We start from the raw sequence: 25,930 nt of genomic DNA, 5'->3' as shown, positions 1-25,930 counted from the left end.
TACCACTTGAACCATGCCCCCGGTCTTTTTTTGCTTTAGTTATTTTTCAGATAGGGTCTCACACTTTTGCCCAGGCCGGTCTCAGACCATCATCCTCCTACCTACATCTTTCTAGTAGCTGGAATGACAGGTGGTGAAACACCATGCCTGGCTTATTTGTTGAGATGGGATCTTGCTAACTTTTTGCCTGGGTTGGCCTCAAATTGTGATATTCCTGATCTCTGCCACTGCCTGCCCCTGCCCCAGGATGGTTCATTTTAAAGATGAGTTTCCACTCTCTCCTGAGTTTCCCCACCTGTCTACTCATCATCATTATCCCCAGCTTTTCCTCTAAGTCCCAGGGCATTCACATTTGGCTTTGATCAGGGCATCCTAGGGTCTATTTCTAGCAGATGATTTTTTTTCCCCTAAATAATGGGTCACAATTTCCTGCTTCTTTGCAAGTCTGCTAATTTTTCATTATAACATGTCGGACATGGTAGTTGAACCTTATAGGGAGGCTGGACCCCTGTTAGCTATTTGAATTGTGTTCTAGAAGTTCCTTTTAAACCTCTCAGGCTTGCTTCTATTTTTATTCAAGGAAGTATTTTTTGATTTTGTTGTCCTCAGTCCCGAGGTGGTATCCATATTTCTAATACATGGCCTTCTGGGTGTCTCAACTGCATATCCTTGGCTAGGCTGCTGCCCCAGGATCTCCCAGAACCTTGCATCCCCCTGGTGTCTCTGTTCTGGTCTCGAACCACCACAATTGTTTTCAGCTGGCATCACAGATTCTTGCTCTGCCTCTTTTGATTTTTGTTGCTGACCTCCTAAGTCAGCTTTTTCAGTAAATCTGCACCAGAGTTCAGCAAGAACCCGGCAAGTCACCATGGTAACTAACCACTTCTGCTGAACAGCTGAAATTCACAGCTGATGATTTAAAGAATAATGGTCTCTTCAGTTAGGTTATTACATTTCCAACACAGGCAGAGGTCAAAACAAAATCGCTAATTGGGTGACCTTTCCAATAACGCCTATTAGAGGATCATCTAACAGGTAGGTCTGGGAGGTGACCTGGCATCCTTCTACAATGCAGTGGACCCCCAACTGTTAGCACCAGAGGGGCTTCCACAGACCAGGAAGTACAGAGAGCAATGCCCTGGGCTTTCTTCTTCTCATTCAGCCTCCAGCATCACTGCTTAGAAGGAGCAAGGCACTGTGTCAATGAGTTCTAACGAGCACATTTCCAAATCCACATGCCGGTCTCAGCTGCATTCTGAATATATTATAATGGGAAAGGAGCTTCACTGAAGACCTGTCTGTTGAGGGAGAAAACTGGAGGTCATATTTCCCTGCAGCACTGGTGCTGGGATTTGCTGTACTACAGTTCTAACTTGGCAAAGTTTCATAGTGATCAGAGGTTCTTTAGAACTTTGTGCTTCCTCTGCATATAAGAACTGCAGTATAGGCCAGGTGTGGTGGCTCACGCCAGTAATCCTGGCTACTCAGGAGGTAGAGATCAAAAGGATTGAGGTTCAAGGTCAGTTCAGGCAAGAAAAGTTCACAAGACCCCATCTCAATCAGTGGGTGGGTGAGGTGACACAGTCTGTCATCCCAGCTATGAGGGGAAGCACAAATAGGAGGATCTTGGTTCAGGCTGGTCTGGGCACAAAGCAAGGCTCTATCTCAAAATCAGTCAACATAGAAATGGCCAGGGGTGTGGTTCAAGCAGTACAGCACCCTCCTGGCAAGTATGAGGCCCTGAACTTAAGAGTAATAGAGCCTACCCAAAGTCCTTTTTTGGACCAGTACCCTATTTTGTTGGAGTAACTGATGGACTGTGGTGATGAACTTGGAAACTTGGATGCTCAAGACTCCTTGCACAGGCTCGTTCCAGAGTACACAGAACGGATGATTTTCCCGGGTGCCTCTGACTTAATAAGCAAACCCTGCTTTCAAGTGTTGGCTTTGCCTTGAACCTCTGAATGGAGACAAAGTCAGAAGGCACTTAAGAGACCACTTGGTCCAACCCACTCACAATCTATCTTTCTAGATGTCTTAGCAGAGCCACACAGATGAGGACACTTTTCTGAAACACATAATTGCTGACATAAATATGGATGTTTTTGACCTCAGCAAACAGAGGCCTACAGTGGGACCTCCAAGTGCCATTCTTGACGTAAAACTGACACCTAAACCCGTCACCTTCTAAGACAGAGGCACTGTGAGCCCTCTGCTTCTGCTTCACGATGGTGCACTCAGGGCTCTGAGAGCCCGTCTACTGCTCCCCTCAGCAGTGGGGGCCCCCAATTCCCAGAAACCCCTGCTGCTGAGCCAACATGTCTGGCACTGCTGGGGCACTGCCAGGCTGACACTCACCTTTGCATAAGCTGTTGTTTTAATGAACCACTGCCTCAGGTACTTCTGCTCCACCTTTGCTCCCGAGCGCCATGAGCAGCCATGTTCATCCACCTGCTCATTGGCAAGCACTGTTTGATCCATCGGGTCCCAGTTAACCAAGGCCTGTTATAAATTGTAAGAAAGAAAGATGCAATCGGGTGAATGCCCTCCATAGGATCACTACTGAGTTTCTTACCTGTAACAGGGTCTAAATGCAGCACCATTGCCTGGGGCTTCAGGGCATCTCTTGGAGGGCTGCTTAGCCAAGACGCCACAAGCAGCTGTCAAAAGAATGTGTCACCTCCCTCTGTTCTTGCTTCTCATTAGAACAGACTTGGGGAGGAAGCATTTAAGCATGTGCCTAACTCAACTCTGCTTATCTTTTTGAATGAAAGATGAACTTACAGTATTGGAAATTTTAGTATATAGAGGAAAAGACAAAATGTTAGAATTTAGCAGAATGGGATTATCAAGGAGGAAATAAGTACACAAACTTTAATAAAACTACTAATTTTTACTGAATGGTTACCACAAACTGGTTTCCATGGTAAGTTGGCCCTTTTTTATACAACACTTTCGGAAGTAAGTACACACTCATCCTCACTGCAGATAAAGGCTGAGGAATAGAGAAGTTAGACAATGCACCTAAGCTCCTATACGTGAGTGACACAGATAGGGCAGGAACTCAGGTCTCTGAAACTAAACTATTTTTTGCAGGTTTTTTTTTTCCTTGGGTCACTGGAGTTTGAACCCAGGGCCTGTGCTTGCTAGGCAAGCACTCTACCACTTGAGCCATGCCCCCAGTTTTTTTGTTTTTAGCTTATTTTTCATTCAGGATTTCAAGTTTTTGTCCTGGCTAGCTTCGAACCTTGATCCTCCTACCTCTGCCTCCCAAGTACTTGGGATAACAGCCACGTACCACCATGCATGGCTGTTTTTGCAATTTTTAAAAACTTCTGTTTAAATTAATATACAGCATACACAAACTGGATAAATCTTAAGTGGGTACTAAAATATCCTGACTTGATACAGGTTGGTTTTGAAATTTTTATGGCAGACAGTGTGCTTGCCATACACAAGGCCCTGGGTTCAATTCCCCAGCACAAAGAAACATTTTAATAAGTAATTCTGGGAAGAGATGTGCTAGCTATTGTCCATTTTTCCCGCCAGACCCTGTTTCTTCCTGTGTTGTGGCTGGGTTAGGTTAGATCCTCCTCTTGGCTGAGTTTGACTGATAACAGGCACTCTGACTTCCTTCTGGTGGGCTGTGGGTGGCAGTGAAGTCTAGAGTCAGGGTGGGAAAGACAATGACTCATTTATTTCCTCTAAAATAAGGCTGCGCCCCAAAGCCTTGAATTCATAAATATATAGAGACAAAATATGGACAAAAGCACCTGGGATCTAAAAACTTTAGGTTAATGAACCAAAAATGATTCACTAACCTATTGTCACTGCCAGTATTAGGGAGCTGGCGGGGAGGGGTTTCACTTAAAGTAACAGGGAAAAAGAAGGGGCCACATACGGTTTTGCTACTTAGTTGATTCAAGAGGCAAGCCTCCACTCAAATAAAACTCCACACAAACAAAAACAAAAAGATTAAAAAAACAAACCCCCACACAGCTAAAACTGTATTAAATATAAAAGAAGGGAAGAAGACAGAAAAAAGTCCTGTTATCTCCACTTGTGCCTCCTGCCCCCTGTGAACCTCATAGGGGATGGGAGAAGCAAACTGCAGATTGCAGACTGCAAACCAAAGAGGACCTGATTTTCTTACTGATATTTCCCACACAGCCTGGCATTCCCCAGGCTCCATGTAACTAAATGCAATGAGGAGAGCATGCTCCCAAGAGGTGCACACCCCATAAATAAACCCTGGGTGCTGAATGAAAGACAAAAGTGTAATAGCAGTTTTCCCCTGAAGATGAGGAGGAAGAGGAAAATCAGCAAAGGATAATGCCTCAAATGAATGGCACGTCCCAGTGGTCCACCTCCACCATAGACGTCACCGCCCAGAGCCCCCAGAGCTGTCTCTACCCTATAGCTGCCCTGGAAGCTGGGCCTTTCCCTACCCAGCATTCCTGGATTTTCACACTGACTACAGATGCTGACGGCCGCTGATTTTTAAGCAATAACAGTTTTGGTAAATAGGACTTAATTTCCGGACAATTTTACTATTTGTTCTCCTGGTTGACATTTATGTTGTCTCTCACCACTGAAGCCGACACTGCATTCCTTTGTAGTTACCTAGCCTTGTTTGTAAAATATTGCCTGTATCTGTATTTTGAAATCAGCCTTAAATCAATGCTAAACATTAAAACACCTGCAAATACAGTGAACTCAGTGGAGTTTACCCACTCCTTCACAATGCTTATTTGACAACTTCATGGAATGAGTTCTTCCAAGTAAGGGACCTTCCTGTTAATCAGGGGCTAAACACTGGATTTATACATTTATAGTTTGTGTGGTACTGGGGTTTGAACTCAGGGCCTTGCACTTGCTAGTCAGGTGCTCTACCACTTGAGCACCTGCGGCCCTTTTCGACTTGGCTGTTTTTCAGACACTATCCCACATTTACACCCAGGCCTGCCTGGGCCTCAATCCTTCTACTTATGCTTCCTGCGTAGCTGGGATGACAAACATGCACCATTATGCCCAGCTTTTACCAGTTGAAATAGGGTCTCGCTTGTTGCCCAGGCCAACCTGGATCTCCATCCTCCTATGCTACACTTCCCACAGTCACTGGCATGACAGGTGTATGCCACCATGATTAGCTTTATTTTCATTGAGATGAGGTCTTGCTAATTTTTTGCCTGGCTGGTCTGGCTGAAACCAGATCCTCCTGATCTCAGCCTCCCAACTGGGTAGGATTACAGTGTGAACCACTAAAACCCAGGTTACCCCACGGTTTTTGTCTTTTGCCCCTTCTCTTTGTTGTTACTCTCCTAAAGGGGTGTGTCTGGAGGGGTGGAGGGTGGATATCTATAGGCTCCCCCGGGGTTATCAGGGCAGCATCACTCTGTTGTGCTGCCTGCCGCCCCAGTTAGGCCTCCTCTCCTCTCATCATTACCATCTTCTCTGTAAGAATCCCTCCTGCCATGGCCTCCTTGGGTCTCACCCATCACACAAGACGTCAGGCCCTTCCAACTCACACCCACCCTCAGCATGTTTTGTTTTCCTTGTTTCTTTCTCCAGCTTGGCTTTTCACTTATCAAAGACCCCTCTTGAGTCTACTGTGAAGCAGCTTCAAGTGCAGAAATCTGAGAAAGTACGTATTTTAGGGTATTGATTTTCTCATGCGCTATCTGCATCTTTCTCAACAAAAGCATTCTTAACTAAGGAACACCACAGATATTATTCAAGGCTCTATCTAGCTCCCACAATGCAACTTGTTCCATTCCATCCAGAATGGGCCTGAATCTGGGCTGAGTTGGGGAAGGGGGGGATTCCCAAGGCTACCATTTGTTACTGTCATCGCCTTCCAAAGCCACAGGTGGTACAGGGGAAGAGGTCCCCATTTGTGTGCAGTGTGCACACGTAGCTTCGGTGGGTGAATCAGCACTATCACCAGCTGCTACTGACATGCAGACAGCCAAAGACAAAGTAATAAATCAGTGGGCTCTCTGGTTGTCTAGAACGTCCAAGTTTAATAAGCAATGTCAATTCTCTCTCTAATAACAATCCATGCGATAAAACTTGTTTTTTAAACTGGAGAGTGGAATTAATGTTGTGTCAAGTACAGGTCTTTATGTTCACATTTATGGCTGAAAATATTTTTGTTTTGTGAGAACAAGAGCAGATGCCTTTTGCAATAGAACTGAACATTCAGTGGACAGTGCACATTTGGAACAAAACACTTCCACCCTCCGGCAGGCTTAGTAATGCTCTGCTCAGATCCCTTCCCTAAATGTCCATCTACAGAGCTTACAGCAGAACTCAATTTAAGGGCTGAGGCTACCTTATCAAAACTAAATAGTTACGACAATATTGTTAGAGGAAAAGTACTATACTTGAGTTGTTTTTTGGTCAAATATGCTTTGTAAACTATATTAGGTAAGGACTTTCTAAAGTCAATTAACTTTCTAAAATTAATTTCAAGTTTATATAAAGACATAGAAAGAAAATACCAACATCAGTGTTATATTTTAAAGCTAATTTGAAAGTTGTCATCCAATAAAAAAGAGATCAACCTGGAAAAAAACAGGACTAACTCTGACCTTTGAGCAGCGAGCATCGTTCCAAGTATTCGTCTTTTGTATCCTATTTATGATTTTTTCCCTACGATCATGACATTTTATGGTGACTTCAACATTTAAACAATGACTGGCAACAGAACATTATATATATATAGATATATATATATAGATATATATATCTATATATATAAAATTTTTCTTTTTTTTGGTGGGACTGGGATTTGAACTCAGAGCTTCACACTTGCAAAGCAGGAGCTCTACCACTCGAGACACACCTCCAGTTCATTTTGCTCTGGTTATTTTGGAGATGGGGGGGTCTCTTGAGCTATTTGTCTGGGCTAGCCTCAAACCTTGATTCTCCCAATCTCAGCAGCCCAAGTACCTAGGATTATAGGTGTGAGCCACCAGTGCCTGGTTGAAACATTGAATTTTTTTTAAATAAAAAATAATTTATTCTTCCCTAATACCTGTAGGCGAATTAGCCCGGAAACATTAGGTATGTTGTTTTTTACTTTCTACTTTCCTAATTTAAACACCATAATGACTGCAAGTAACCCCACAGGTGTGCTCAAGTAGTTATTTACTGAGCACACACTCTTGTTCTGGACAGCATTCCAGACCCTTCACAAGCACCTCCTGCATAGTTCTCACAGAGAGCCTATGAAGTAAGGAGAAGGGCTTGTGGGAGACAGAGTAATGGCCTCCCAAAGATGTCTTACATCCTAACCCCTGAAACCTGTGAATATGTGCCATACAGCTAAAGGGTCTTTACAGACAGGATTGGGTGAAGGATCTTTTTTCTTTCTTTTTTTCTTTTTGCAGTGCTAGGGATGAACCCAGGGCCTCAAACATGCCAAGTGAGCACTCCACCTCTGAGCTGTAACCCTAGCCCTTTTCACTTTGAGACAGGATCTCACTAAGTTGCCCAGGCCAGCCTGCAACTCATGATGCTCCTGTCTCAGCCGTCAAAGTGCTGGTATTGCAAATGTGTGCTACCACATCTGGCAGAGTGAAGAATCTTGAGATGGGGAGAGTAACCTGGCTTATCCAGGTGGGTCCAATTATAATCCCCATATTCCCCAGAGATGTAACATTGATTTGGAGAGCAGCTGAGGAGCTGAGGAGAGAGAGGATGACCTGCAGCCAACAAACCAACTGTGCACGTACAATGGGATCCTCCCTGCAACCCCAACATCTTCAGAAAAGTTTCTCAGCTCCTAATGTAAGGGCAGCAATGACAGTGGTGAGTCCATTTTGGATGAGAGAGGCACTTTAAAAGCAGGTATCTAAAGAGGTATGGGAAAACAATGGGCTTGTCAGAAATAACAAGCCTTTTAAAGTAATAAGATGTAGCTACACAGTGTGGGTAGTGGGCTCCAAGGCCAGTGTGAGCTGACCAGACCCTCCTGGAATGTCCAGATGGATAAGGAGAGAGACGGACAAGTGGTTGGATTTAAAGAGAAGTTGAGTAGCTGCCAATCAATCACAAATGTAATTTCAAGGAAGAATAGTTAGACCTTAGCCAGGTAGCATCCTATATCATCTCCTAGACTTCAGCCTTTCTTTAGCTTAGCTCTTTCACTAAGTCCCACCCGTCAGGGTGCTTTGCTATCCTTTCACTAAACTTTGTTCTTGCTTTACTCTTAATTCCTGGTCTGGCATCTTCAATCATCAACTACATCAGGACATAAACTCGGGATCAACAAATCCAGTATCACAAAAATGCTGCATGTGCCTGGCTCTGGATCTAATCCAACAGTGACAGTTTAGCTTTCCTAGTGGGCTTGATGTGCTGTAGAATTGACAGCATGAGCAAAGCCTGAGTGCAGAGAGAAAGAAGCAAGTGTCTTTATATGGAAAGTTACAATCAACTTACACATGTGATTAATAAACACAAAAACAAAGTGTCTTATAGAGGACTATTAAATAGCACACATAAGCGCTCCATGTGAGAAATGTTTACACGACTATATTAATATGTCACATCATTTCCTATGTGCACTGAAGACAACAAACAGTAACCAGGCAACCGAGGACAAGCAACACTGGGCAAGCTTATTGATGTCTACACAACTGCTCTTCACAGAGCTGTTGGCTCTTTCCTGCCATGCATGGCACCCTGTGCTTTGATTTTTCATTCCTTAAAACTCTGGTTTATATTTACACATGTGGTTGTCTCTTGGGATACAGATTGTGGTTCATTATATCCTCCCTGCCTTCCTGGGTGATTCCCACACAGAAGCCTCATTGGATATAACTGCTATCCACCTAGATATCTGTTAGGCTGCAAAATCACCTCTGAGTCTGCTGACAGGCACAGAAATCCATGCTTGTCTGGCTGTCTTTCCCAGGTGTTTGCTTCTCACATTGAATAACAGCTTCAAAAATTATCCAAAATTTAGGAGCAGGCAAAAGGGATTGCCAAGTGTCCTTTTAGTGTCAAAAGGGATTGTCGGACAAGCCCATATTCCTAAGGATTTTCTGATTTTCTAGGGATGTGTACTTTTGTTTGACCTCCTGCTTACTATTGTTTAAATTATTTCATAGCCCTGTCTGGGGAGAGGTTAACTTGTAGAAAACTGTATCAGTGCAAATTATTTTTGTCTGGGAGTATGCAAATAATTCTCATCCAAATGTCCTCTGAATCATAGAAAAGATGGCCCCAAAGGCAAGGTCACTGTGTGGCCCAGGACAATTAGGCCAGCTTTGATTCTGCATCAAGTCACTTCTGTGTCCTCTGACTCCACAAATCTCTTTGCCTTGAAATTTCATTTGAACTAGTCTTATCATCCTCATTAATTAATGAGTAGAATAAAATTGTTACCACATGATCATTTTATGTTTGTATAGCAACCATTTTTGTCAACTTCTACAAAAGTATGCTTCCTGTCTTTCAGCATTAGTACTTCCTCACCTCATGGGGCCCAGGCCACAGAAGCAGCTTTGATGTCTGCAGAAGTTAAACTGACCCAGAAGAATTTACGATGACTGAACATTAGTATAGTCAGTTCCATAAAGTTCTCACTCTGAATCTATAATGAAACTCAACCCCTAAAAAATTTTTTTAAACAAACAACAAGCTACTTGAGGCAGAGATGAGAAGGATCAATGGTTTGAGGCCAGTTAGGGCAAAAAGTGAGCAAGGCTTCATCTCAACAAACAAGCTGGGCACAGTGCCTCACTGCCTGAATCCCAGCTATGTGGGAGGCACAGATTGAAGGATCGAGGTTCGAAGCCAGACCAGGACAAAAATGCAAGACCCTATCCAAAAAATAACTAAAGCAAAAAAATATATATATATATATCAGTCTTCCTGGCCAGATTTCTAGGGCTTTTGTTGCTAGGGCCATCCCTCATTGCCTCATTTTAGTCCTTGTCACAGGGCTCCTGCAGCAACCAACTCATTCTTCAAGCTTTGCCCCCAGGGTCCCTCAAGATGGCATCAGTCATCTATCTCTCTGCCCCACTCAGTGCTACTATAGGGCTACAACCTAAGAAAGAACTACTTAGGGTCAGCCAATCATGATCTTGGACATCTGTTGGAAAAATAACAAAGAATCAGACAGCAATCACCTTTGCCCTCAAAGAGCTCCCAGTCTCAGCAGAACACAGACTTTCTCCAAGTAACAAGCCGTTTTTAGGTAAATAGGAAAGAAACCCACACCTAGACACAAAATAATGAACCTTCAGAACAACAGTGACAAAGAAATATAACACAGCAGGAGAGAAAGAGATTGTCTTCAAAGGAGCAGGGTCAGGGACAGCTGACATAACAACAACATGACCACAAGACAGAAATGTTATCTTGTAAGAAAGCTGGGCGTCATGGTATATGTCTGTAGTCCCAGCACTGGGGATACTGACTGTGAGTTCAAGGCCAGACTGGGCTCCACAACAAGACCTTGTCTCAGCAACAAGAAAAAAGTGGTGGGAAAAAGTAAGCCGCTTGAAGTTCCAGCTATCTGGGAGTGAGGTAGAAGGGTGCGTGAGCCCGGGAGTTTGAGCCCAGCCTGAACACAGTGAGACCCTGTAACAAAACAAAACAAACAAACCAAGGCTCTACTATTGCAGGGGCCAGGTAGTATGGCACTTGCCGAGCATGTGGGAGGTCCTGAGGGTTTTGTTGTTGTTGTGTGAGGAAATGAGGAAAAAAAGGGAGAAACATATCGTGCTCCCCATGCTAGAAATGGGAGTAGAGACTTGAGGTCCTGGGTTTGATCCCCAGCACCACGGGGGTGGAGGCAGGAAGGAGGACAAAATAAGATTATTTTCAGACAAATAAAATAGTCTCCTGCCAGCAAACCATCTCTACTGACAAATCTAAAGTATATACTTCAGTTGGCAAGAAAGTGATCCCAGATGGATAGATACAAGAAGCTACAAAGGACAAAAAGGATAGTAAATAGTTGCTAGTGTAAAATATTGACTAAAAAATCATGATAATGTAATATTTAAGAATAAGCTAATATTAAAATATATGACAGGTCCCATGTTCTGAGGAGATAAAACAAAAACAAAATAATGGAAGCACCCCAGACCCAAATGGAGTGTTTAACTTTCAAACTAGCAGGAAAGAAAATAACCCACTCAAAGGAAAGCAAAAATGAAGAGGAAGTTACGGATGGAGTAATCAAGGGCAACAGATTTTTATGAAAGCAATTTTATTCAAGACAAGGGAACTTAATGCCTTAGTTATCTTGGTCAATTTGGGCTGCTCTAACAAAAATAGCACAGATTAGGGGACATAACAGAAATTATAGCGTCAGTGGCTATAATCCAAGCTACTTGGGAGGCTGAGATCAGGAAGATCAGCCCGGGCACATAGTTTGTGAGACCCTACCTCCGAAATAACCAGAGCAAAATGGACTGGAGGTAACATACCTGCTTCTTTCTTCTCTCCACTAGTCTCCCTCTGCCTCTCTCTTTAGGTGGAGAAGGGGCAGATTAAAAATCAAACCACTGAGATAAAGAGTTTTCAAGGCTTTAAGTTTGTGTTGTGTATGTATGTATTTTTGTGGTGCCGGGGATCATACTGCCCAATTCAGTGAACCAATATTCCCCATGTGACCAATGCATAATGTTACAAAATCATGCATGGAGGGAAATCCATTCAAATACAAAATAGTCCTGTTGGTTGTAATTTAAGAAAAAGTTCACGGATGTCATTTCAAACTCGACATTTGTGACAAACGCTTCAACACTATCACTTAGAGCTAGGGATGCAGCTCAGTGGTAGAGCACTTTCCTAGTATGTGCTAGGTCCTGGGTTCAATCCAGTACCACATACAAAAAAACAAAACAAAACAAAAACCCCTACAATTTACTGAGTTCTATGGAGCAGCAAAGAAAATATCTGGATTATCTGAATTAATTACTAAAATGGTCCTTGGGCTCAGTGGTAGAACACTTTCCTGGCATGCTCAAGGTCCTGGGTTTGATTCCCAGCACCACCCTAAACAAACAAACAAACAAAGAAATCAAATCCTCCTCCACTTTAGCATATGCTGCTCATCAGTTCTTCTGGGGTTTATCTGGGGTGTTGTTGTGGAAGATATCTTTAGATCGGATCCGATGACCTCTGTTATGAAGTAAGACATCTTCATCAGGGCCACGAAATATCCCCCCTTGTACTTTTTGGTCTTTCCTATCTTTAGCTTTAATTGTTACTTCCCGGATTTTAATGAAAGAGACACAGACTCCAACTCTTCACCTATGACTCTTTATTAGGAAGGCTCACCACATCACAATGACAGTGTAAGTATTATTCACTGTAAAACAAGGAATGTGGTGGAACCACAGAAAAGTCCATGTGAATCTGTGCCATCAGAGCCCTCTGATCAAAGGACAATGTCTCAAGCAGAAAGCCACATTGCATTTCTCCCTTGTCACTTCTGAACCTTCACGACCAAGGCTGTCTAACAGGATGCTCAGGAGGAAGGAAATGTCCAACATCTGTGCTATCCAATGCTAGCAACCACCAATGAAGCTACTGCACACTTGGAACTTGGCTAATATGGCTTGGAACCTGGCCTTTTGATGTTAATGTAAAACACTCAAATTTAAACAACTACATGCAGCTAAGGATATCGTAGAGGATGGTGTGTGATGCTCTTGCCCAGTCTCCCACCATTCCAAGCCGTATCTACAATTACTGAATTCCTAGCAAAGCAAACAAGTCCATTTCATTTCTGTAGCACTGGGATTGTTGTTTGCCTTATTTTTTTTTTTTTTGGTGCTGAGGACTGAAGTTGGGGCCTTGCATATGCTAAGCACGCACTCTACCAGTGAGCAATAGTTATAATAGTTCAGTCCAATAGTTATTTCTAATTCTTCCAAGAACCCTGCAAGAAAGATGTTAGCAGATAAGAAACCACATTTCCTAGAGGCTCATTACCAGGCAGCAGAGCTGGGCTCTGAGAAGCCTCACGTCTCCTGTGATCTCCTTGTTCTCATTACGTGCACTAGGCACTGTCTTATGTTGAGAATTCAAGGGTGAAAAAAGCCCAGACTGCCTCGAAGGCACTAGCCTGAGCCAGGCAGTAGTTACTTTCTGGGTCTACTATGGTTGATTTTATGAATTTGAGGTAGTGTTCGTTTTCATTGCTACTGCGCAGACAGGGTTTATTTCTCCCTCATGCAACAATGATGCATTCTAAGGAGATGGACGAGATTTATAAAAGTTTAAAGTACAGCTAATTTTAACTCACCTCCTTCTGATAGGCCAGTCCAGCTTCATAAAGCTTAATAAAGAGGTACTGAGTCCATTTGTAGTAATCTGGCAAACACGTAGTTATTTCCTGCCAAAAAGAAAGAAGCATTATGCATGGGCCATTGTGAGCATTCCTTTGTGAGATATACATGTCGGCCTTGCAATTCAATTTTGAAACACGTCAATTAGACACAAAAAAATCCACCAACTCTACTTTCACAACTCATAAAGTGAGGGATGCAATACTGATTGACAGGAGAGATGTTACTGAAAAGCAAGTTCAATGATGAGAAACTCAACTTCAAGGGTTTTGCACATCCTCTGCCCACCCACCCATGCAACTAACAGGTGAATTACACTGTAGGAAAATGGGTACTTTTTTTTTTTTTTTTTAATATGAAGTGCTCAGATGGAACTCAGAGCCTTGTGCTCTACCACTGAATTACATCTCTAGTCCTTGGTTTTTTGAGACAGGGTCTCACTATGTTGCCAAGTCTGGTCTCAAACTTGAGACCCTCCTGCCTCTGCCTCCTAAGTGTTGGGATTACAGATGGGTGCACCATGCTTGGAGGTATTAATATTTTTCTCAGGAGGGAGGGAGGAGGGAGGGAAGGAGGGAGTGAAGAAAGGGAAGGAAGGGAAGGAGGGAAGGAAGGATTTGCTTGTTTGGTATGATTTCACTTCAAGCTAAATGTTGTGTTCCTGCACATAACTGGGGTCTGGTAACCCCTGTAGACTCATTATAATCCATTTAGTATTCCATTATATGAATCAGGCTGCTGTCTACTTAGGAAAGCTAATTAAATATGTTATCAAATATTAAACTTAGTGAGAAACCAGCTGACTTATTTCCAAAGGTAGACCAAAGGTTCTCAAACTTTACTGTCTGTCCTAAAGACACACTGCCATAGATTTTTTAAAAAACTGTGACCAACCAACTTACAAGATTTGCAGATGATAAAGCCAAGTACACATAACAATCTCTACATGGTCATATGTTCTTTAACTTCAAAAATTAGCAAGCAGAAATGAATGAAGGGCTAGGGATGTAGCTCAGTGGTAGAGTGCTTGCCTAGCATGCACAAGGCCCAGGGCTCAATCCCTAGTACTGGGGACAAAAAAAAAAAAAGAAGAAGAAAGAAACAGATGAAGATAGGGGATGCTTTTAATGGTTCCACTTGTAATAGACAAAAACAGCAGGTGCTGGGGTTTGAACCCAGAGCCTTGGATATGCTAGGCCAGTGCTCTACCACTGAGCTCCATCTCTAACTCTGAAATAGATTTTTTTTAGCAGTACCAGAGTTCGAACTCAGGGCCTCACACTTGCTAGGCAGGCACTCTGCCACTGAGCCACTCCACCAGCCTTGTTTTGTGTTGGGTATTTTCAAGATAGGGTCTCTCGAACTATTTGCCCAGGACAGCCTTGAACCAATATCCTCCTGATCTCTGCTTCTCAAGTAGCTAGGATTACAGGCATGAGCCATGAGCTCCTGGCTTTGTAACAGAGTTTTAATAAAAGGTATACTTCTATCAAAAGTGCAAATGACTCATTTTCCTTAAGATGGGTAAAGCCAGGCAGAGGGCTTCAAACCCAGGACGGAAGAGAATAGCATGAAATGAGCAAGGTGTCAGTTAAGCTCCAGGTAGCTCCAAAGGGCTGTTTTCCTTGGTAAAATGCATTGGTCTTTACATACACTCTTTTGTAAAAATAGCAAAGTAATATTAGATGACTCTTTTTTTTAAGTGAAATGAGTCAACTCTGACCCCCACTTCACCTCCTCACTGGGAGACACATGGTAAATAACCAGCCAGGTTAATGGCTCTACCTACCAGCCTGGCTCCAAGCAAGGCCAGAACTATAGTTTCTGAGCCATGAACAAAACACAGCCATAACAGCTCCCAGGGGCTCTGTGGCCATGCAGTGTGCAAGGTGTTGACCACAAAGAACTTTACCAACTTCAGAACCAGACTAGCACAGTACGCATACAGGCTGGCTCCCCAAACCTCCAAATCCCTGGGATAGGCGATGAGAGGGAGAGATGGGCGGTTATGGCAAAATATTCCCAAACCTTGTTATTGTGAAACACGGATTTTTTATTTTTGTCGGTATTGGGGCTTGAACTCAGGGCCTCATACTTGCTAGGCTTGCTAGGCAGGTGCTCTACCACTTGAGCCACTCTACCAGTGACCTTGTTATTGTGGCTATATCTTTTTGAAAAATCCTTATGCATTAGAGGTTTAAAGAAATATGTGAAGCAAATATGAGAAAATACTGACAACTATCAAATTTGGGGGATAAAGGTTTCCTATTCTCTTTTTATTTTCTGTATATGAGTTGCTCACAATGCTTGTAATGAATATATAAGGAATTTACACATACTTTCTAAGCTCTAAACCTGCTTCCATAAGTCAAGAGTAAAAGCCACACTGTAACAGAACAGCATTGTCTTTATCTAGGCTTACCTAAAGTAGAAAGGGGATAGACAAGTCAGGAAAGAAGTCTTTGTTCACACAGCATTAGCCTCCTTTCACAGACATGCCATGAAGAGTGCATTCACCTGGAGGAGAGGGAGGGCGGGGACTCAGGCCCCTTTCACTCTGGATTCCATCTGGGTCTGACCTGTCTTATTTACATTGTGTTTCTGCATGCACTGATTGAAGGAAAAGCAGCACTTGCTGCTAAGCAAGTCTGGCTTGAGCCCTGAGGTCATGTTCAAGTGTGTGACCTCCTGCCCAGAGAAGCTGGGGCCCCCAGAGGGCGCTGTGCTCCCGCCCATCTCCTTTCATCTGCCTGCACATGGCTGGGCTTTGGCTGGACTCACACATGGCCAGTGTCACAAGAACCCTGAACAGGCACCACTCAGAAACACATTTCCTAAGAGTCATGGAACACTTCTGGAGCCCGCCCTGATTTTCTGATTAAAACAAAACAAAACAGAAAGAGCTATTTCTAATGGTCCAGTTCCATGGACATGGGTCTACTAGGGTCTAGCACCCAAAAAGATGTTAACAGACCTTTCTTCCTCTCTCTAAGCAGGGTGCTCAGGTGGAAAGGTCTGGCTCCCCAGGGAACATCTGGCATTGACTGGAAACTGTTTCTTTGCCACAGCTGTGTGTGTGTACAGGATACTGGATTGTAGTAGGTACAAGCTAGGCACGCTGTTAAACAAACAAACAAACAACTATCATGTATAAGACAGCCCCAGGGGGGAAAAAAGATTTAGTCCTCAATGATAATAGTGCCAACATGGAGAAATCTTGATTCAGTCCCAGCCTGAAGCCACAGGAAGATTAAAGATGAATTAGCCAGGATGGGCACGCCATAAAAAGTAATAAACTGGATAAAATGTCAACAGGCAAAAAGCAACACGAGTCAATTAACTTAACTTAGTTTCCCTTCCTTACCAGATGCTGTCCTATCTCTGCTGCAGCACACAACCCCGAATCCTCCACCAACTTAGAGACCAAGCAGGAGACAGATCAGAGCTGGAGTTGCCCGCAAAGAAAATTCTGAAGCTCTACTAAGCATGTATAACGTGGTTTTCTGGGAATGAGCAATTTATTTTGTCACCTAAATTTTAAATCATTTAATATGTCTCCATGTAGTAGTTAACTTGGAAAAATCTCATGTAATAAGTTCATATAATATGCAGCAGATCACATCTATAATCTCAGTCACTCAGGAAGCAGAGATCAGGAGGATCAAATTTTAACCAATAAAAGCTGGGTGTGGTGATGTACACCTGTAATCCCAGCTAGGCAGGAGACATAGGTGGGGGATCTCAGTAGGATGCTGTCCCCTGGGCAAAAAAAAGCAAGACCCTATCCAAAAACTGACTAAAGTAAAATAAAAAGGGTTGGGAAGTTACAGTCCCCGAGTTCAAACTCTAGTACCACATACATACATACATACATACATAAATCACATAAAACATTTTTCTATCTGAAGTTAGAGAGGCATACAGCTTTTCTCGATAAGACAGCAGTTTATCTCTTCCATGAAACAGTTGTTGAACAAACAGATGTTATAGATCACTCATTAGACTCTGGCTCACACCCAGATATCCAGATCCAATTGTGCCTGCAACTCCCAGTATATGGGTGGGGCTCCCTGCTGCCCACAAGCTGTGGGCCAGCACAGGCCTGGGAAGACTTGTTTGTGAGACCACCAGAAAGGCAAACAGACTGTTCACTGTGTTTTAAAATTTCTTTCCATTCCTGTTCCCTTTTCTCTGCTTTCAAGTAATCCTGCGCCTACACTAATGCACCGTTGTTTTTAATACAGCCAGGTAATCCAAACATATAGCTCTGAAAGCAACTGCAATTAGGTCTCACTCCACATAGATCTCTATCAAGGTGTCAGCTTTTATATCCTCCCGAACTTAGAAAGCACTATCTAGCTGCCAAGAGACCAAATTTATCTTCTGGGATCTCGACTAAAATGATTCCTCCACATGGTAATTTTTTGTTCCACAGTACCTGACTTTCACATTAAAATTGTTTTGCACATTTATAGGCAAAACCCAGAGCCTAAGGCAGAAGGTGAGTGTCTCAAAAGACAAAGGGGACTCAAAGCATCCTCTTTGGGATCTGCCACCTCCACCTTAATGACCCTGCATAATTAACAACTAAGCCAGCCTGGCCAGTGGCTCTTGTGGCCCAGTGACTTGGCAATGTGCAAGTCCAGAAAGGCTGAGACACAAAGGCCTAACCTATGTCCCTGATACGGAATAACATGTGGTCTGTGAGGAAAAATCATGGCAGTTAGCCTGGGGTCTCCTCAGGCTGCCACTCTTTGCTCCAAGAGAGTCTGGGACAGTGTGATCTCACAGAAAGCCATCCAAGTTAGAGCCACATGACACAGGTCCAAGTCTTGTGTCATCACTTGCTCTCTAGCCATGACACATGCTCCCATGTACAAAACGGGAATGATACAACCCATCTTAATGCGTGGTGCTGGGGACCAAATGCAACAATGTGGGTGATGCACAGACTGGGCACACAGAAGGAATGAAGGAGTACCACTCCCCTTGGCACAGTTCAGGGTATGCATGGCAGGGGGAAGCTGCCCCAGTACCACACACTCAGCATGGGCAAGGCGAGAAGGACAGGAAAGGGCCAGTGCAAACAGCTACTGTCCCTTACCAAATACTGGCTTTCTCACAATAAAGAGAGAGTGTTCATGAAGCAAAGACCAAAATCCATGAACAGATGGCAAAATCCACCCCAGCTGCTCCCAGGCAGCTCTAGTAATAGCCACTGCAGGGGACCTGCTAGGTGGCCCCCCCTCCCTGCTTCTGCTCAGGGAGGATTTAGTCAGGTCCTTGCTTCTTGGTCCCGCTGCATCTGACAGCAGTTGGGCCTAGATCACGGAACAACTGAGATCACTGCAAGCCATCATGCCTCACATTGGTATCACAACCTCACAATATTTAGGTCATCCATTAGGAATTCAACAGAACAAACACCTGACGCCACGTTAGGTGTCATTCTCAGTCCTGTCCACAGGAAAACAAGCACAGTCAGAAAGCCGAGCAGCCACCAGCATCACAGTTCCCAGCCAGAAGCTCACTCACACACATTCTTTGGTGATGTGCATTTTGTTATTTTGTTTGTTACTGCAACAGATCAAAAGGAAAGTATGGTGACAGCGACCACTTTTATCTCTTCCCAGGTGCATCACTTCTAAGCAGAGGGATTCTGAAAGCACAGTGCAGCACAGGAGGAGCTAAGAGCTTATGATTTAGCCTGTGACATTTCTACCACAGGACCTTCCAGTGAGCCTGCCCTCCACCTCAAATCCTCCCTGATCATCTCCAACCCACCTGACATGGATTGTCTTATGTTCTACTTCAACTCTCTTTTTCAGAAAACAAGCATAGTAAGAAAACAGTAAGAAATAACCACTTGAAGCCCACCTTCATGGCAACAGGCCAGACCTTTTCTTCCTGGAAGAGAAGTAACTCTTGGTGTGCGTGGGTGTGTGTGGGTGTATGTGCAGAAACCTTAATAAGAGTGGCCTGTCCGCCCTAGGAGCTTCATGGGAAGACAGTGGAAAGATGGCTAGTTCCTCACTTAGAGGCTCCTCAGTGACCCTTAGAACAACAGCCCTAACTTGGGTCTGATTAGCCCATCCTATGTTCTCTGTCTGGGGCTTTCTCTTTTGATTTTTCTCTTGCTCTGCAGAAAGCTCTCTATTGGCAAGGAACTGAGATAGGACTCCAGCCAACAAGCTAGCAAGGTCCCAACCCTCAGTCCAGCAGCTAAAACCACAGAGCAAGCTTGGAAGCAGATCCTATCCGAGTTGAGTCTTCACACAAGACCTCAGCCTTGGCCTTGATGGCAGCCTTGTGAGGGACCTTGCATCAGAGGACCCACACTGGGTTCCTGTCCTGCAGAAACTAAAATAGTAAATATTCATTGTTTTAAGCTACTAAATTTCAGAACAATTTGTTACGCAGTGGCAGATAACTCTTTCATTAGCAAAAGGGACTAATGTGTGGACCAAATTCTGGGATGGAAATGAGTATAAGTGTGGATAGAATCATTCTGTTACAGGGAGACCTAGTTTTCCAGGTCTGGCCCAACTGAATGCCCAAGTGTCGTTCCCTCATTTCAGACCCAACACAGACTGGCCATGTCATTTAAGCCCCCATATTGGTTCACCTTCTCAACAGGATGTTGTTGGCTCACAAAGACAGGAGGAGGGTAATGCATGGAAGGAGCACAGGGTTGGCAGGCTGAAGACCAGGGCCTGAGTACTAGCTGTGCCCTCGTCTCTCTGGGCCTCATAAGTCTCACTCAAACACTGAGATGCTGTCACTGTTGTAAGGATCAAGGATCTGAAGAGGGTCAGCCTCCTTTCCAATACTGTCTTCCCCATAGGAGCCCAGCAGGTACATAGTAATCTTCATCAAGGAAAAAACACATTCATGTGGTGGTCAAATGTCCCTAGACTTAAAAACAAATGAAACCCTTGAGACTGGGTCCTTGCTAATTTTCCTAAATACAACAGGCTTTATAGAAAAGAAGAGTCCCATTATTCTTGGAACCAAGAATAAAGTAAATATAGGCTCATGAGAAATGCCACCCAGATTGATAGCCACACAGTGTTCTAAGAAACCTGTGTACAGAACCTCCAAAACTCCAAAGGCAAATGAAGAAGAACCACATTTATCTCCATTAGCAATTTCTACACCAGCAGAACAAACTGGTGGCATTTTAGGAGACACACTTGGTCAGGTGTCACACTAATGCAGCATTCAATGTCTGCCCCCATTTAATTCACCAACAAGAAAATACAGACCAAGGGTCTGCTCCCCAGCCTTTATCCTAAGACACTCACTGGAGGGCACCACAGAGAACAGAAAGATGGGATTTACAACCCAACTCCAGGCTTTGCACACTTATCCACTCACTGAGTCATTCTGCAGATGTTACATTCCAACTACACACCAGCACTGGGCTTCAGGCACATGACAATGACCTTTCCTCCACTTTGGAGAAGATGAAGGCCTTCCACATCCTCATCATTCTTGAGCAAGGCTTCTCAACATTTTCATCCCCACCCCACCCATTCCTTGCCATCTGTCTCTGAGGGGAAAGAGGAATCCTCCCCCCGCTTAACCCCACCAGCTTTCCAGGCCCAGGACCCACCCTCCCACCTCTCCAGGTGCATTTCATCTCATTTGCATCTTTCCCAGTGACTGACTCCTTGTCATCTACAGCCCACTGGGTCCCCAAGCTAGACCAAAGGGGCACCTCTTCCTCCTTACTGAACTGTTATTCTCCACAGCTCACACTGCCCAGGCTTCCTCTCGGCCTCTTCCCTTTATTCCTCTTCCTTCAACCATCTGTCAGATTCCATCTTTGCCAAGGTTCAGTCTCTAACCTCCTTTACCTTCCCTGTTCCCCTCTGCAGAATTGAGGGAACAGGTGTTAATATCAGGGTAATTAATCTTGACCCTAACATTTGTGTAAGCACTCGTTTTGATACAATCATGTTCCTCTACTCAGGACCAAGACTGAAAATGAGCATTTAAAGAAAAGTGAAAATGACAAATGCTAGACACTGCTATACAGAGTGTGCATTTTGTTCTTTAAAGGTCTTGCTTTTCAAATCTAGAACTTCAGAACACGGGACATTCTTAAGTAATTTGGAAGGTTCATGCTCTACATGCTGTTAAAGTGAATTTAGAGAGTATCAATAAGAGAAGTCAAGGTCTGTAGTTTTAATGATACTGTCTTTCTTACTGAAAACAGCTTGATCAGTGATCTCCTCTTTCTGCTATTTTTCTTGGCCAGAATTTTTAAGTATTATCATTTTTATAGTACCCAAAAGTTTGTCCCCACTACACACTACACAAGAGTCTATGAACAATCCCATAACCAGATAAGAAGCAACAATTTGCTTAATTTCTTGGTAATTGTTCTTTGCCAGTTGACAAGAATTTCATCAAAGCAATCTAACAATACAGACAGCTTTTCTAACTACACATTTGGGAACAAAAAACCCTTCCATTAAGCTACAGATGAGATTAATTGGTTTGAGCTGCAATTTGTTATCAGTCTAGTTGGGAGGATGCCAGTATTTCAGCTGCCCGAGCCAAATGAGCTCTCTGCAATTGCTCCATTTTTCTAGAAGGAAAAGAACATTAACGTAATCTGCCACATCCCTGAAAATTTCAGGACCAATAGGACAGAACCATGTGACAGATGTTTTCACGATGCCAGTTCTCCAGCACTCCTGGGCAATATGAGACTGATTTGTTAGACATGGCACGGGTCCAGAGGAAGAGGAAATAGCAGCTCATCAATTCCATGGATGCCAACAGTGCCCAGAAGGAGCTGTTCAGCTGTCTGCAAACGCCATTAATCAATGAGTAGTAGAAACCTGCCATGGTTTAAAAGACTTTGTTCAAGACACGGGACTAAGAAATAAAACCATCAACTTAGAAAAGTCACAGGAAATCACTTTGACAGTCCAGTGACTTCCAAGGGAAGCGTTGGGGAAAAGCATAAATCAGAATCTCACAGAACATGGGGGATGTCTGAGAGCTTGTTTGGGGGTTCTGGCAGGGCAGTGTAAGAAGAATGGTCCTCCTCTACCAGGAAGGACATCCTCTTCTGCTCAGCATGCAGCCTCAGGAGGGACACATGGGGAGCAGTGAAGGAGGAAGGGGACACTCACTTAGCTAAGCCAGATCAGCCAGATCAACCCTGACATCAATGGGGTGACAGATGTCCCAGATCCCTGCACATCCAAGGTGGGGGATTTTTTAAAACTACACATACCATCTTTTGCTTCTGGGAACACAAGGTAGTTTTGCTTTTCCCTACTCTTTCTATGAAGTACACCTAAAAACTTTGGTGTGTAAAATGTGTCTGTATGTATTTTTTTTCCAGAGTTTTTAGATGAACTTGGTAAACATACATATGAATAAGCAAAACATTCTAACATCCTAAAAAATAAGGAAGGCAAACTGTTAGGGGCCTCAGCACTAAGGAATGACACAGTATTGAGGAGTTCCACCACTGGTTTTTTTTTTTTTTTTTTTGGTAATGGTCCATAAATCCCAGAGTTATAGCTAATGAAGCCCCAAACTCAGAAACACCAATGAGTGGAAAGAAAGGAAGTAAAGAAGGAAGGGAAGGAGGGAGGGAGGGGGGGAGAAAAAAGGAAGGAAGGGAAGAGAAGGAAAGGAAAGAAGAAGCAAGGAGAAAGGAACTGAGAGAAGAAAATCAGGAAGGAAGGAAGGAGAAAAGGAAGGAAGGAAGGAAGGAAGGAAGACCCAACTGACTTGCTGCTCTGTCTAGGCAAAGTGCCAGGAGAGGTACAACCTGGCAAGGAAGAAAACTTCACTAACACCCTATTCCAGCTACCGTCACAGAAAAATCTACAGCTCCAGCCCCCTGAACAAAAGCTAAATGGAGAGCCTAGACTTGCACTCTTGGGAGGCTAACAAGGCAAGAACCCTCCTTGCCAGGGTGGTGTCAGGAAGTGGGTGGAGCCCTGGGACTTCTCTCCCTGTGGGCACTAATGAACAACCCTATTTGTCTCTGCTGTGCATTGTCGGTGGAGACCACGGGGGAGTAGGACTTCTACCTGCAACCTTAAGGAATGAGATGCCCCTCCCTCTTTGTGACAGGACAGTGTCAGAGAAGGTGGAATGGAGTCAAGAATTCTACCCATGCTCAGTGACAATAATAGGGCCACTCCTCCATGTGTTGGGAGGCCACATGGGGACAGTAACTCACTCCCAGTCAAAGTGATGTCAATAGAAGCCCAGAGGGGAGCCTGTACTCCTATCCCTGGGGCCGAGGAGAGATGAGCAGACTTGAAGACAGATCAATAGAACTTATCTGATCTGAACAACAGAGAAAACAGACTAGAGAAAAACAAACAGAACCTCAAGGACATGTGGAACAACAAAAGACCTACTGTGTGCACACTGGAGCCTCCACAGCGAGGGGAAAAAGGGTGGGACTGAGGAATATTCAAAGAAATAATGGCTAAAATACCCCAAATTTGGCAAAACCAGCAGACTGAAGTTGAGTGAACCCCAAATAAGAAAAATCCAAAGAAATCTACTCCAAAACACATCATAATCAAACTTACGAAAATTAAAGACAAAAAAAATCTCGAAAGCAACCAGAGAAAAATAATGTATTACCTATAGGAAGAAAATAATTCAAGAGATGCAGGACTGTCACCAGAAACCTAAGGGACCAGAAAGAAGTACTACAACATTTCTCAAGTCTGAACGAAAATCTAAGATTCAGTATCCCATGAGAATATTACTCAGGAATGAATGGGGGAATCAAAACTGTCTAAGCTGAAGAAAAAAGAGAATCGGTCATGAGCAGATCTACCCTAAAAGAAAGACTAAAGGTCTCTACTTAGAATCAAAATTGATTTTAAAAAAAAGAAAAGGAATCTTGGAATATAAGAATTGAAGAAGAGAGAGAAGCAAAAATATGGGTAGAAAAACAGACTTTCTTTCTTGAGTTCTCTCAATTATGTTCGCTAGCTGAAAGAAAAATAACACTCTCCTAGGTGACTCTCAATATATATTTAAAATAATTATGTCATAAATGGGGAAGGTTTAGGAAAGGGAAGTAAAATTTCCATGCTTCATTCTCACTGGTAAAAATGATCATACCAGTGAACTGTCGTACATTAAATACAATGTTAAACTAAGCCACCACTAAAAAAATTCACACAATGAGATATGAAAAAGCACTACAGGTAAATCAGAAAGAAACTATAAAAGAAATTCAAATAATTCATCAAAAGATGGAAAAAGAGTTGGGCACTGGTGGCTCCTGCCTGTAATCCTAGCAACTCAGAAGGCAAGATCAGGAGGACTGCAGTTTAAAGTTAGCCCAAGCAAATAGTTCATGAGACCCTACCTCAAAAAAGCCCTTCACAAAAAAGGGCTGGTGGAGCGGCTCAAGGTATAGGCCTGCAGTTCAAACCCCAGCACTGGGAAAAAAAAAAAAAAGAAAGAAATGATAAAACCCAAGGGAGAAATGGACAAATCCTACAGTTGAAGGCTTCAACAGTTCTCTCTCAACAATTGCATAACAATGATATAGGTAATAGAAGAATTCACCATCATCCAATGTACCTAATTGACGGTTTATAGACTCCTACAACCAACCATAGCTAAATGCATATTGTTCTCAAGGCAGATTCCAAGACAAATCATATCCCGGGTTTGATAAAACTAAAGAATTGAAATCAAGGCTCACACCTATAATCCTAGCTACCTGGGAGGCAGAAATCAGGATAGCAGTTTGAAGCCAACCCTGGGCAAATAGTTTCTGAGACCCTATCTCAAAAATACCCAACATAAAATAGGGCTGGCAGAGTGGCTAAAGTAGTAAGAGCCCCTACCTAGCAAGCATGAGGCCTTGAGTTCAAACCCCAGAACCACCAAAAAAAGAACTGAAATCATGGTGTTTTCTCTGACCACCATAAAATCAAACACAATAAGAGCAGGAAAATCTCCAAATATCTGGGAACTATACACAAAGGTAAATGAGACATAAGTCCCAGAAGAAGTCGCCAGAGAAATTTTCAAAAATACTTAATTGAATGAAAATTAAAATACAACAGATCAAAAACTTGGGAAGCTGAGGCAGGAGGATTGTGAGCTTGAGGCCAGCTTGGGCTACATGGAAGATCTTGTCTCAAGCAAACAATCAAATGAAAAAGAAACCTGGAAAATTAAAAAAATAGACTCAAAGTAGGCAAAAAGAAGAAAATAATAAAGAAGTGATCAATAAAATTGAAAATAGAAAAGCAATGGCAAATTCATATTTAACAAAATTAAGGGTTTTTGTCTTATTAAATAAAAATGGTTCTTTGAAAGGATTAATGAAATTGACAAAAGAAAAACAGAACAAAACTGTTAATATCAGGAACTAAACAGGCTACCGCTCTAGACCCTGAAGGTATCAAAAGGATAACAGAAGACTATGAACAACTTTATGGATGTGAATCTGACAATCTGGATAAAATGGACCAATTCTTTAAAAAGCACAGGCTACCTGGGCTGGTGGAGTGGCTCGAATGGTAGAGCACCTGCCTAAGCAAGTGTGAGGCCCTGAGTTCAAATCCCAGTACAGCAAAAAAAGGAAAAGC

The 25,930-nt window shown here is 43.2% G+C and overlaps 1 protein-coding gene across 1 annotated transcript in view; it reads right to left on the bottom strand.

Moving 5' to 3' along the window:
- The window catches only part of Lars2 (leucyl-tRNA synthetase 2, mitochondrial), a 136,218-nt gene that overhangs the window by 72,275 nt on the left and 38,013 nt on the right, over window positions 1–25,930 (bottom strand). The window contains exons 6-7 of the mRNA XM_074059886.1: window positions 13,280–13,369; window positions 2,359–2,502 (exon numbers count right to left, since the gene is read on the bottom strand). Coding sequence (XP_073915987.1) covers window positions 2,359–2,502; window positions 13,280–13,369 — 234 coding nt within the window. The remainder of the gene's footprint in view (window positions 1–2,358; window positions 2,503–13,279; window positions 13,370–25,930) is intronic.

This window comes from Castor canadensis, chromosome 17, assembly GCF_047511655.1.
Source record: "Castor canadensis chromosome 17, mCasCan1.hap1v2, whole genome shotgun sequence".
Classification (NCBI taxonomy): Eukaryota; Metazoa; Chordata; class Mammalia; order Rodentia; family Castoridae; genus Castor; species Castor canadensis.
This window is presented reverse-complemented; position numbering and strand designations above follow the sequence as displayed.